The sequence below is a fragment of the Aspergillus fijiensis genome, assembly GCF_003184825.1.
Source record: "Aspergillus fijiensis CBS 313.89 unplaced genomic scaffold BO72scaffold_14, whole genome shotgun sequence".
NCBI classification, from domain to species: Eukaryota; Fungi; Ascomycota; class Eurotiomycetes; order Eurotiales; family Aspergillaceae; genus Aspergillus; species Aspergillus fijiensis.
The window spans coordinates 46,360-59,639 of NW_024468990.1; the positions used below are offsets into that span (position 1 = coordinate 46,360).

General features: G+C 53.0%; 4 protein-coding genes and 1 non-coding gene across 5 annotated transcripts; 4 read left to right on the forward strand and 1 right to left on the reverse strand.

The window, feature by feature from the left end:
- Nucleotides 1–663: 663 nt before the first annotated feature.
- On the forward strand, nucleotides 664–2,623 carry BO72DRAFT_457199 (sulfatase family protein; the record flags this gene model as incomplete). The annotated part of the gene is made up of 5 exons (XM_040946323.1): nucleotides 664–967; nucleotides 1,016–1,494; nucleotides 1,553–2,036; nucleotides 2,110–2,222; nucleotides 2,282–2,623. 5 exons carry the CDS (start codon nucleotides 664–666, stop codon nucleotides 2,621–2,623), a joined length of 1,722 nt encoding a protein of 573 aa, XP_040803064.1.
- A 409-nt stretch (nucleotides 2,624–3,032) lies between these two features.
- On the forward strand, nucleotides 3,033–4,575 carry BO72DRAFT_400334 (Zn(II)2Cys6 transcription factor). The gene is made up of 3 exons (XM_040942150.1): nucleotides 3,033–3,226; nucleotides 3,291–3,825; nucleotides 3,891–4,575. Exons 1-3 carry the CDS (start codon nucleotides 3,063–3,065, stop codon nucleotides 4,569–4,571), a joined length of 1,380 nt encoding a protein of 459 aa, XP_040803065.1. The 5' UTR covers nucleotides 3,033–3,062; the 3' UTR covers nucleotides 4,572–4,575.
- Nucleotides 4,576–5,481: 906 nt separating this feature from the next.
- On the reverse strand, nucleotides 5,482–6,327 carry BO72DRAFT_476152 (MBL fold metallo-hydrolase; the record flags this gene model as incomplete). Its single annotated transcript, XM_040947376.1, has 1 exon — nucleotides 5,482–6,327. One exon carries the CDS (start codon nucleotides 6,325–6,327, stop codon nucleotides 5,482–5,484), a length of 846 nt encoding a protein of 281 aa, XP_040803066.1.
- Nucleotides 6,328–8,892: 2,565 nt separating this feature from the next.
- BO72DRAFT_476153 (uncharacterized protein) lies at nucleotides 8,893–11,029 on the forward strand (the record flags this gene model as incomplete). The annotated part of the gene is made up of 7 exons (XM_040947377.1): nucleotides 8,893–8,991; nucleotides 9,055–9,194; nucleotides 9,273–9,304; nucleotides 9,366–9,942; nucleotides 9,996–10,257; nucleotides 10,364–10,665; nucleotides 10,746–11,029. The coding sequence occupies 7 exons, from the start codon at nucleotides 8,893–8,895 to the stop codon at nucleotides 10,945–10,947; spliced, it is 1,614 nt and encodes a 537-aa protein (XP_040803067.1). The 3' UTR covers nucleotides 10,948–11,029.
- Nucleotides 11,030–11,629: 600 nt separating this feature from the next.
- On the forward strand, nucleotides 11,630–11,702 carry BO72DRAFT_t80. The gene has a single exon. It is a non-coding gene; the product is annotated as a tRNA-Phe (tRNA).
- Nucleotides 11,703–13,280: the final 1,578 nt, after the last annotated feature.

Consider the following 13,280-nt stretch of genomic DNA (forward strand, 5'->3'; position numbering starts at 1 on the left):
CACAAAGACGGGCCATCTAGGCCCGAATTCAGCGCTCTGTATTTGTTCACCGATCCTTGACGCAAATATTATTTTGTTGAGGGTTCCTTGTGGGCATTGCCTGTAGCACCCCACGCTAGGAATCCTTCAAGACCCAGGCCAGGATTTGCCACCTCAAGCAAATTAAATTATCTATAATACTGGAAGAGGGTTCTTGTCGTGGCAAGCATCCCACCGGCATGACAAATATGCTTACCTTGAGCCTCCAAATGGGGAATGTGGGTCATTGGACCACAAACTGAAGACCCTGCAAGACTCAAACCCCTTTTCCAGTTGGCTGAGGCCTGAAGACCGGCTCCACCTCCCCTCAGCTAGCGTCCTCGTATAATCCTCGGTGACCCACACCGAGGGTTTGAAGTATGGCTTTGGTATCACGATAGCCGTTCATTTGACCTTTTCTCAACAGGAAAAGATTGATGATCATTGGGATCATATCTACATAGGCGTCGGGAAGGATCGCAGGATTCGGCGAAGGTGCGCCCATCGAGGGGCACGCTAGAAAGTGTGGAAAGCCGAGTCCTGTGGCATCATGCTCAAGCGACTTGTCGAGGAAGGTTTAAATACCGGCGTCGAGGAATACAGTGGTTTCTTGTGGCATTCCAACCAGCTCAACAGTTGCGCAACATGAAGTTGTCCAGAGATCGCTTGGCTATCACTTGGGGCCTTATGGCTGCCCTTGAGCCAGGCCTAACCGCGGCTCAGTCGGTCTCGAAACCGCCCAACTTCCTTTTCATCATGGCTGATGACCAGGATCTGAAATTGGACTCTCTCTCGTATATGCCTTTCACTACAAAGCACATGCAAGACAAGGGAATGTCTTTCGTCAACCACTTCGTGACTACGGCCCTTTGTTGCCCGTCGCGGGTCAGCCTCTTGACTGGACGGCAGGCCCATAACACGAATGTGACAGATGTGCATCCCCCATGGGGTAAGTTGCTGCCCCTAGGCCTGCCGCTCTGAGACTGACCGGAGATAGGTGGGTATCCCAAGTTTATCAGTCAAGGGTTCAATGACAACTACCTTCCGGTCTGGATGCAGCAAGCTGGGTACGACACATACTACGCCGGCAAGTTGATGAACGCACAATCTGTCGAAAACTACAACAAGCCCCATGCCGCCGGGTTCAATGGCTCTGACTTCGTACTGGACCCCTACACTTACGACTACATGAACGCCACGTATCAGCGCAACCACGACCTGCCTGTCAGCTATCTGGGCCGTCACACCACCGAGGTCCTGACCGAGAAAGCCATGGGCTTTTTAGAAGATGCTCTTGCCGGCGAACGGCCCTTCTTCCTCACCGTGACCCCGATCGCACCTCACTCGAACATGAACGGGACCTACGGTGGTGGAGCCGGGCCGTTGTGGATGGATGAGCCCATCCCTGAAGAACGTCATAAGCACCTCTTCCCCGACGCCAAAGTCCCGCGTACGGCCAACTTCAATCCCAAGGAGGTGAGTCCGTCACAATCTATCTTTACCATCTAGCGGGCCCAGGTTCTGACCGTCGTAGCCCACCGGTGTCAGCTGGATCCACCAACTTCCCTACCGCAACCAATCCGTCATCGATTATAACGACCACTACTACCGACAGCGACTTCGAGCCCTACAGGGTGTCGATGAACTGGTCGACTCTCTCATCACCCGCCTGGAGGCGAGTGCCCAGATCAACAACACCTACATTATCTACACGTCCGACAATGGTTTCCACATCAGCCAGCACCGGCTGCCCCCGGGCAAAACCTGCGCGTTCGACGAGGACATCCGCGTACCGTTCTTCATCCGTGGCCCGGGGATCCCTGAAGGTCAGGAGCAGGATATTGTCACTACTCACATCGACATTGCCCCCACGCTGTTTTCCTTGGCGAGCCTGCCGCTCCGCGACGACTTCGACGGGACTCCCATGCCCGTTGCCGAGGTTGAGGGCACGCTGCACGAGCATGTAGCGGTCGAGTACTGGGGCCAGGCGATGCTAGAGGGTGGGCTGTCCAACCTAGGTACATTTATCCGTCCCTTTACCCCCGCAAAAGAACTCCAATGTGACTACTAACACCCAAGAATGAAATGCAGGCACCCCCACCGTTCCCAACAACACCTACAAGGCCGTCCGCATCCTCAGCCAAGAGTACAACCTCTTCTACTCCGTCTGGTGCAACAACGAGCACGAGCTCTACGATTTGAGTGTATGTTGCACTCTCCCCAGCCCCACTATATCCTCTATACTGACCAAACTCAAATCCAGACCGACCCCTACCAAGTCAACAACCTTCACCCGCACGTCTCAACCACCAACGCGACAATCCTGGGCTTTGACATTCCCGCGGTGATTGATCGCCTGGATGCTCTATTGCTCGTACTGAAGTCGTGCCAGGGCCGGACTTGTATCAAGCCGTGGGAGGTCCTCCACCCGGACGGGTCGGTGAGTAACCTACTGGAGGCCATGGATGGCCGGTACGATGGATTCTATCGCGACCAGTCCAAGGTGTCGTTTGATCGCTGCGAGTATGCCTATATCATTGACGCGGAGGGGCCGCAGACGGCGCTGGCGTACAGGAATGGGTACTCTTTGGACCAGTGGATTTAGACATCGGTGCGTGGAAAAAGGGTTGACTCCGAGATCTGGCCGGTTGGATTGTCGAAGTGCAGCACCGTGCAGAAGAAGCTACACTTCTGATTTCGTTGGGGCTCTAACTGGGACTGAAAAATGCCGGGACGGTCTCACCGGCCTGCTGAATATATATACGATGCAACATGTCGGTACTCAGACTAGAATAGGCTTGTTAAAGAGCAAATGAGACAGTCAATACAACTAGATATTTATTCTTGTTCTATTACGCGGGGCAGAATTCTATGGTTGACTGCCGCGATTACCAACTCTGAAGCGGCAAGTGGCGACTCCGGGAGATCCGGTGGGATGGAAATCGTGGATTTGTGGAGCCGGTGGGATGGAATCATCATTTCTATCTCCCCCTTCTTCATCAAGTGAACACAAGGTCCGTAGGAAGCAGAAGCAAAGCAGAAAGATGTCTCCCTCTCCCTTGCGAAACACTGGTCCTCGATTCAAGTGTCGAATAGCCGGGTGCAACTCCAGCTTCCAGCGCAAAGAGCACCGCAACCGCCATGAAGGGCAGCACACGGGGGCCTTGGCCCGGGCCTGTCCCTTTTGCGCCCGTTCATTCTCCAGAAGGTCGGTTAGAACTGAACTGTAAGAGAGGCAATCATTCGAAAATGAAACACTAATCAGCTTGCAGTGACTCTCTCCGTCGTCACATTCGCCTGGACCACCACGACGACCCACAAGCAGTCTCAACAACTCGCACGGCCCAAGCGTGCCTGGGCTGCCGGCAGGCCAAGACGCGGTGCGGCGGAGGCAAGCCTTGCAATCGCTGTCGTGCCCAGCCCCAACCCTGTATTTACCACCACCGCCCCCAGCATCTACAACAACCACAACAACCACACCAGTCACCATCATCTCCTGAAGTGCAGTCTCTTCCTCCTCAGTCTCCCCAGTCTCCCCAATCTCCCCAATCTCCCCCATCTCCCCCATCTCCCCCCACCCAAGACAATTCCACCTCCCAATTCACCCCCTACATCCACCTCTACTTCACCCACTTCCACCCCCACTGGCCCATCCTGCATCGCGCCACCTTCAGCCCCCCGGACGAGCCCCTCCTGCTCCTGCAGGTGGTCTCCATGATCGGTTTATGGGTCAGCGAGACCCCCTCGGCGCGTGAGGCGGCGATCAATCTCCATCGCAAACTGGGATCTTCCATCCTCGCACAGCAGGTAACCCCGCTCTCCACCGGCCGCCCGACCTTCTATCCACAAATTCAACGCTAACTCAACACCAGGAGAATTGGGCACGCTCCATCCCATTCACCGCGGATCCGCCCGACCATGATCCCACCGCACCGACACAGGAGATCGTCTCGCGATGTCCCGTAGCCACCTACCAGGCGATCCTCTTATATCTCATCTTCTCCCTGGTGCTTACCCGCGCAGGCCACGGCCCGAGCCATGGGAGCAGCAAGCCTTCGCACGCGCTGGATCTCATCCTCCCCCTCTCCCCCGACGACACGCACATCCTCTCCGTCCTCGTCACTACCTGCCTCCGCAACAGCGTCTTCTACTACCCGCTGATGCTGGAGCGGTACCACCGGACCATCGACTCGGTCGCGTGCATCTGGGTCGGGGTCGAGGAGCTGAAGCGCCTCGGCTTGGCCATGCACAAGGTCTGTCGGCTGAGTGGGCATACAGCCAAAATGGTGGAGGGAGAAGACGAGCTGGCCAGGGTCGGCGATGGGCGGGAGGAACACCGGGGCGTCTTGCGTCTCTCGGACCTGCAGTTCCCGCCGCCGGATAGTCGGCATCTCTGGGAGGCGCAGTCCAACCCGGAGCTGGCGCGGTTGCTGCAGATCGAGGCGCGCAGGTCCGGGGGTGCGTCGGCCCCGTTGGACGGGCGCGAGGAAGGGAATTGGATCTCGGCGTGTGCGAGGGTGTTGGCGGACGGGGTAGATACTTGGTGGTTGTGAGTGGGTGCATCATAATATACTACGATAATTCTCATTTCCGCTGTTGATGGTCTTAGACTTGTTGTCTATGACGTGGTAGTTTAGAGACGATGTAGTGAAAGACAATTGTTAAAGGCACTTCTTCCTGTTACCCGCCCACGCTCCTAGCTATGCTGCGTCAGGCGGTGGGGCGTGGCCCATCTTTTTAGATAGGAAAGTGCATTAGAATTTTATATACTAAAACAGGTACAGGCTTTATTATGTGACCGGCAGAAAAATCGATGCACAGTTCTAACTGCCTTGTAGTTTATTTAAACAGCCGTTCTGCAATATTATTTACACCAGAAAGATGGACGAATTGTTAGACAATTTCAACATCAAGTTTCATAGGGCGCGTGGTGCAGGGCGTACAGGCAGAGTTCTGAACGCTAATTGATCAGTAAATATTTGCTATAAAGCATTAAATGCAATATATTTATAATTTTACATATGAACATGCTTTTTGATCACAATTTATGTATGAATAGGAAGACTGCATTTACTACTATAGTAGCCGCCGCGGCCGCGGTGAGAACAGCCGGACTAACCGGGCTTATGTTGGATTTGTTTAGACTTTCCAAAACAGTAACTGTATTTCAAGCTGTGAGAAGCCTACATTTATATTATTTTATATTTTTTAGTATAAATATAAATACACCTTTAATCTCGTTTAGCACAGTAGGATCTACTAATTCTTGTATACAGAATGGCGGGAGTCGGTGGGCAACGGGCAGGAGCCTTAAACAATTCTCTAGTGAAATGGAAATTGTCTATATAGAGAAACCAAATTCAAACAAAAAATCGATGCAAACGGAACTCTAGAGTCTAATCGATGACTTTTCTCCATGGCAACCTTTTTCGAGCCCCTTTGGTTTCAATCACCAAACCACACCTAGATAGCGGTTTTCTCCACACCGGGCGTCAACCAGCACACCTTGTCGTCAATCCCCTCTTCCTTAAACACCAGTCGCAGTTCCTCCTGATGCTGCGTGAAGTGCTCCCAGGATTCAAAATGAATGGGGACCATCACATCCGCCCCGGTCACACGCATCAGATGGGCCGCCTGCTTCCCGTCGAAGGTGATCTGCAGCATCCCCCTGGGGGTGGGGAACAAGGCATTGCCCAAGTTCACAACGGCAACCGCGACATGCCACTTCTTGCGGATCTCCGCCAGCTCGTCGATCCAGACGGTATCCCCGGAGAAGTACACCACGTTGGGAAGGCCCTCGTCGCTCACCCCGAAGGCGTCGCACTCCACGATGAACCCCGTGACTTCCCCGCCGGGGAAATGCTGGCAGGGGGTGCCGGTGATGCGGAAGCGCTTACCGCCGAGGACGGCCTCGACCGTCTGCCAGGGCTGGAGGCCGACCACGCCCGGCCGCGGGGCTAGGTTGCGGGCGCCGTCCGGGGTCGTAAACACGTGGCGGCCGTCGAGGAGCTGCCGGCCCAGCGGGTCGAGGTTGTCGACGTGGTCCTCGTGGCTGAGCAGCACGGCGTCGATGGGCGGCAGCTCGTCCAGCTGCAGCGCCGGGCCGGCCTGGCTGCGCAGCTTCACCGGGGGCGGGGCCTGCTCGTAGCCCCAGGCGGCCCAGTCGGCTTTGGCCCAGCCGTCGTAGTCGTATTCGGACCCCGCGGGGCAGAAGACGGGGTCGGTCAGGAAGCGCACCCCGTCGATGTTAAGGATCGCCGTCGCGGTGGTGATGTGCGTCACGGAGACGGAACCTTGGAAGGCGGGCATTTCGACGTTGGCTGTTCTGGATTGGGAGGATTTGTTTGCTTGATTTTGTTCTTGGTCGACAAGTAGGGATATCTGATTGATTGACAGAGTGAATGTGATGAAGAAGAGGAAGTGGTAGCTTGAGGGATAGCTTTGCGCCCCTATATATCTTGTCTTGCTGCTGATTCCTCTGTCAGTTTCATTTCTATTATCCCACCGGAATAGCCTCATTGCCACCCACCCGCTCACCCACTCACCCACCTGACTCATCATGATCAAATTACCTGAGTTATTCGTTCCATATGATAGATTCTTACCCAAGCAATTCAAATGCCTCAAGATGGCCCCATCTGTTCGATGCAGATTATTCCGCATGCCTTCTAGAAGCTTAGATGGTTGTCGTACGGCATCCCACATATCCCACCATCCCACAACCGTACCGCAGCGGCACAGACTTTGCCATATGCTGTGGGGTGTGTGAGCTGGAGAATCCGCAAGTTGCGCTTTTCATGCGATGACTCTATAGAAATGTCTTGCATCGCAGGCTCTGCTGAACTGGATAGCAGATGTGTCTTGCTGATTGTCTTAGCGGTATTCTGCTCTGGAACAATGGTCCACCACTCGGGGACTCTCTCGGTATACATTTCTTTGTTCTAGTGTTACATGATCAAATTGCTGACAGTTGACAGAATCACGGTGCCCTCCTTGCCTACTTTCCTTCCCCTTCTACATTCCCCGGCAGTCGCACTCTCGACTATGTTTTCAACTGAAGCCTCTACCTCTCGGGCCTTGTTCATCTCCACCGTCATGCACATCCTGCACCGGGCGGTCCGCAACCCCGGGAAATACGCTTCCGGCAGCAACGCCGCCTCGTCTCTTCACACCGGCTTCCACCTTTTGCGTGTGCTACGTGATGTGACTGTACCTCTGATAGAGCTTGTTCGGTGCTGTCACTTGTAGGCCACGTACGGGATAGTATCATGTTGCCGACCGCGTCCGCAGCGAGGTTTCTCAACACGGCGGTACCAGGAGACAGTGGCATCTCAAGACGGCAAATCCCTCCCGAGTCGTCACGGTGATCCCCTCTATTCACGGGTCAGGAATGAGGGCCAGGCCAGATGCTGGGTCGTCCGACCGTGCGATTTAATTATCCCAGACATCGTGGTCCGGATCAATGTCGCTGCCCTCGCCACCGTGGTCAGTAGTTTGCATTGTCTACTGCCTTCCACGTTTATGCGGCGCTTTGGTGAGTCGCCCCGGCTGGACATTTCCGATCCTACTCTCAGGGACTAGTCCCCATAGGGTTGACCACCTCCCGGAGCAGCTTCAAAGCCCTAAGCAGATTTACTATGGGTGCAAATACACACGCACATGCACACACATTTTGGAAGGGTATACATTTCGTCAGTACTGTAGTTAATAGGTAGAGGTCTGACGGTTCTACCAAAAGCAGATCCGAAACATTATCGGATGGGGAGCTATCATATCTGGTTGATACGGATGAGAAGCGATAGAGGAGCTGAACTATACCGGGTAGTCCCATCGTGGCATCACGCGAATTGGGGGGGAGTAGCTTGATTTCGCGACTCTCCGTTATCCCATTATTATCTCGGCTGTATTAGAATTTGGCATGGGAGATAATGATGACGAGGATGAGGGCGAACAGTCTTCCGGAAGGTAGATGAGACGAGTCTTGGGAAGGACTGGTGTGCCATCCATCGCGGACGGAGAGGCAGCGAATCGAACTTAATTAAAGCAGGCTCCTTTGCCCGTCACATAGAGACGTCTTCTAGGTCTTTGAGGCCCAGCTAGTTAAGCTGCCCACCACCCGCTGCGGCCCATATTCAGTTATAGTGCTGCTCAGATAGGCTTACATGGCTGAACTCACAGCACATCCACATCCCCAACACCAGGGTATCCAGCTTACTAACATAGATGTTCTCATCGTCTATGGACTGTTGCCAAACAGAGTTCCACACCGACAATCTATGAGTAGCCCTAGTGGTTGTAGAAAGACTGTTCACTGCCCCTCCTTGCAAACGCCCTCACGGGCACGTGACCTGTAAACGCTGCTTTGAGCTGGGTGATGGACTGTCTTCCTTTTCAAATTGGTCTGGAAAATAATCCTCGTTCCGTTTACAAGACATCCTCCAATGTCTTCATAAGCCTACTGCCGACATATAGCTTTGAAACCTTCAGGTACCATATCCTACTTGTCTCTGGATAAGACGTCCAACCTCACCCCGTTTAAGCCTGTTCTACTATCACTTTACTATCGCTGTACTCACCTCAACATTTGATTTCCTTTTCACATCTTCTCACTTGCTTTTGAAGGTATTTTATACTCATCAGTAATCGTGTTCAGCAGCCATCCTCAGCAACTTGTGTCACATCTTACCTGCCTCCGGATAGATCATCCTCCCCACAATCGCTCTTCCATCCATTTATCCTGCTATATCTCTGGCTTCCAACTTCAAACTATCGAGTACCTGACGTGATCAGTTCCCAACCAGTATCTCCTGGCATTCTCTCAGTAGCGAAGAAGGCGTAACTATACCCATCCAGATCCCCCGCAACTAACATACAATGACCTCTCTCACATCGATCTGCGCGAACTGGAGTCCCGAGAAGACGGAATGCAAGAAGGAAGGGCGAGCAACCTGCAAGGGATGCTTCTTAATTACTGTCAGTGCTATAACATGACTACTTGATTCCCAGATGTGTACTGACATAGACCTCGACTTATAGTATTGCAGCAGAACATGTCAAGTGACTCACTGGTCTGAGCATCGGAAGGACTGTAAGTCCTTCTTGAAGAAGGAAACATGGCATCCTGCGTGGATTCTTGAGAGAAGATTCCCTATGCTCACGCAAGGCGGCTTCGAGATGTTTGAGAGGAGAAAATACCTTTGAAACACCGATGCTGCGATTGATGTCTTGAAGCTTGCCTCCAATGAGGGGGAAAGCTATGCTAAGGACCTTCGCCTTTTGTTTGCGGGTAGGTATCAAATCCCGTCTAGTCTATTGTTCTGTGCATGACTGACAGGCTGTGTCGATAGCCTCAGGAGACCTCCGCAATGTCGTCAAAACCGTCGCCGACCTGCCAACCGCCTATAGTGGCCCCCTTGATATCACAATCAATGACCAAGATGAAGATGCCGTGATCCGGAATGTGATATTACTCCTTGTGGCACTTGTTTTCGATGACCCCAATGAAGCTATCGACTGCATAATCCACCTCTGGTACTCGGCACTTGTGCGGCAATCCGACATCCGAGTGCTCTCGGATCGCATTTGGCCCCTCATTCAGGACGTCTGTCACACCACGATCGATCATGAGCGATTGGAACCCGTTTCAAAAACCTGGAACTTTAGGGCTTGCTCGCTGAGCGTAACATTAGGACGCGCGGTGTGGTCTCGTCTGCTGTCCTATTGCAACATCCCATCTGGCTTGACAGCTGAGAGTGCCCAGAAGATCCGCACAGGACAGGTTTTTGGTGCTTCAGAGAAGGACCTTCACGATGAGCATATGATCTTCCTTTCTCCGCGCCAGCGGCTTGCATACCATAAATTTAGACAAGACGGCCTTCTACTTCCATTTGGTTACCCTCGCCACGATTTTGTGCAGCCAAACCCGTGCGTTCAGGTACCCTCGTAATGTGAAGGAATTGGTACTGACGCGAGACCAGGACTTTATTCCAGTATAGAGGAGTCTGGCCTCTGATGGCTCGTGCGAATCCGCTTAGTGGATGGTCGCTGAGAGACGTCCTGGAGACACGCAGCGGGCCCGCCACGGCAGACGTTTACGGCAAGCTGTTCCGCTACCTCCACAAAACGCTGGCCCGTTTTGTCGAGCGATTGTCCAGCACAAAGATTGCCTTCCAGTTCCATCAGACTACTGCGGCCCATCTTGTAGAAGGTCTCGATAAGGGCTCCTTTGACCGAATTGAAGTAAGTATACAAACCTACAACCAAACAGAACCCCACCCCCTACCGGCAGCCCCACTGATCCCGAGTAGAATAATCCATCCATCCGGTACTAAGCATCCTCTCCCAGCTCTCGAATCTTGCAGACAACAATCACATGGGTGCCTATCATACCCTCTCGACCATGATCCCCTTGCTTCGGCCTCCGCAGCAGAACCCACACGCCACCCTCATCACTCTGTTCACGACCGCCATCAGCAGCGTCACGACCCTCGATGAGGGGCTCACATCCATGTTCGCCGATCCTCAAACCCAAGAACTCCTAAGAAGATACAGCCCGGAGACGGAACGATGGTCTGTTTTTGATGCCGCGTCCCTCAGAAAGGCCTCCGCTCTCCAGCTCTTCGCGCCAGTCGACAGACTCTTCGATAGGTGAGTACGCTGAGCACACACCGGGTGCACGCATCCAAGTGCAGTGGACACGAGCAAGCAATTATTAACACTCTCAATAGGTATCTGAGGACATTTGCAGTCCTGGATGCGGCTAGCCGGGTCGGCGCGAGGATCAAGGAACCACACAGCATCGTCGCGAAATGGCCTTACCGGATGCGGTTGCGGCCTGATCAGGAGGGCGCGCTGCAGGAGCTGAGGCTCTGTCTGCGGGAGATCCGATCGAGTAGGGAGCGATATGTGGAGTGGAAGCGATCGGTCTAGGGCCTTGGTTGGTCACGCTGTGGTACTTTGTAGTGGTTTATGTACCGGTTGTCGGTTTGATGTGTTATGATGGAAGATCTTTGCTAGGGGTGTTTTGTTTAGGAATAGATTGTGGAGGCGAAAGAGTTTTGGACTGGGGTAAACACCTCAGTGCCAATCGAGCCGCCCGCCTTCCCCACCGCGGCGGCCACTGCAGACCAACCCAGTGCCCGCGCAGCGGCGTGGGGAAAGACTACGCCGCACAGAGAAAGGTAAAAACCCCCGGTCCCATCTCGCCGAGTGCATTGAAGAATCCATACATGATGACGAAGAGGGGGAAGACAGACTGTATGGGCTGCAAGGCGCCGCCGAGGATGAAGCCCCAGATGGCCCACAGGACAAAGCCCAGGGTCATGGTCTGTTTGCGGCCGATGCGGTCATAGATACGACAAGGGCTATCTTGATGAGTTTCGATGTATAAGCAAGTCTGCTGGTGATATGCACGACCAGTCTTCGGTCACAATATCTAAAGGAAAGGAAAACTGCTCTCTGTCGTCGTACTCCAGTGGATGTGCAGTGGCCGGGGATACACCTCGATACCAGTACCCATGCTAAAATCAGACCAGGTTTTAGTACCACGGTACTGAGGGGTAGATTCTGGGGGTGGATCTGTAACATACAATTATTCACTGTCACGTGAAACGGGGCAATGGCGCATCTGGGAGCGCGTCAGACTGAAGATCTGGAGGTGGCCGGTTCAAGCCCGGCTTGCCCCATTTTCCTTTTTTACCCTTTTTTTTTATCATCATTGCAATGTCTTCAGTCTGTCTCCCTTTGTTATCTAGTGACCAATCGTCATATTTGATAGTGCAATTGTGCTACGGTCACGCTCTCCGATCTGCCTATGGCTCTCAAAAGTTGTAATGAATTTTCATGAAACGAGCTAATGATTATCGAGCAAAGCTTGACTTGAAGTGAGGTCCCTAAACTTGACTCGACTTGACGAGGTGAAAGCCATGCTCCTAGAAATCCCCCTCCAGTAGTTTCACACCCTTCGATATGCACCAGTCAGGAAAGTGTCGAAGTGGTACATGAGGATCGTCAATTAAGATTGGCATCCAGGAGGAAGGGCATTCTGTATTGATTGTGAGATCAGACTCGCTCAAACATTGCTTGAGAGTCTGGTCTCTGCTCAAATATTGCTTGAGAGTGTGTTTTCTGCGCACTGTTGACTTGGGCTGTCGCGAGAGCTCTTTCAGATGGACGAAACTCGCCCAGCATAAGAAAGGTAGGGGTCCTGGCGTGAACGCTGAGGTATCAATCCAGTATTCGATATCTTTCATCCGAATATAATCTCCATCTGGCATCCACTTAGCGCTAGTTTTGAAGCTTTGTCCGGAGCGATGATGATGCTGATAGGGCTTGTCGAGGTGCTCAGGGTGCCAAAATCGGACAATTGAGGTCGGAGGCTGTTGGAGAAGCATCCGCCGCCAACTTGCCTCAGGGCGCAGATACGCTTCTTCTCTCTTTTCGGATGCAATGTGAGGATAACTCCACCAGCCACAATAGTGTCCTCCCGGTCTATATTGCGTTTGAAGTTGCGTGTCAATAAGTTCGGGCCAGATCTTTTTCACTACGAGAGGATTCTTTCTGGGTTTCCGTTGCGGCTCGACAGGAACTTAGTACAGGGCCTGTTGAATCTTGCGCGAGCTCGTGATCAGGTCTTTCCATGTGAAACAGACTCGGGTCGAGATCAACAACGTATGCATGTCCAAGTTCAGGAGGGTTGCTTCGAGGAGCTCAGGAATAGAGAATATCACGGATGGGTCCGACGAGTGGCGAGCCTTGCCTTTGTGGTTCTTCTCAACTCTTCTTGGAGGAGGCATAACGAATAAGCGTTGTCGTAGTCGAGACTGAGCAGAACGAATGCGAGACTGTTGTATTCTCATAACGCCAGGGTGACAACGAATGACTCATTTTGTTCTATGGTCGTGTCAAAGACAACTCAAGAGTATGGCCTGCTTGTTTCGCCACTATCTTCAGGATGGCGGAAATCAATCTCAGTGCCTGGTGCAAGTTATTTTCGACATCAGGAAAATGACGGCAGTTGCACATTACACCGCAGCCCACCGGACAGAAAGTTTGTTTTGTCGGTCCGCAGGTGAACAGAATTCCCTGCATAGAGGCAGAGCGGTAATCACCTCTGGTCCAGGCCCTATATTTCACCTCCTGGTAGGACAATGACACCTTCGGTTGTCCTGGATATGGGGTTCCAAGCGCTGCTCGGGAGGGCCTACTCCAAGGTAGCATGCAAGTGCTGGGTTCTCCCTCTTGGAGGGTACTCGGAGATGACG

Bases quoted from the DNA above. Each gene is read 5' to 3' on its own strand.
- BO72DRAFT_400334 (XM_040942150.1), top strand. From the start codon at position 3,063: ATGTCTCCCTCTCCCTTGCGAAACACTGGTCCTCGATTCAAGTGTCGA. The intron at 3,227-3,290 runs GTCGGTTAGAAC...ATCAGCTTGCAG, and splicing joins GCCCGTTCATTCTCCAGAAG to TGACTCTCTCCGTCGTCACA. The intron at 3,826-3,890 runs GTAACCCCGCTC...ACTCAACACCAG, and splicing joins CTTCCATCCTCGCACAGCAG to GAGAATTGGGCACGCTCCAT.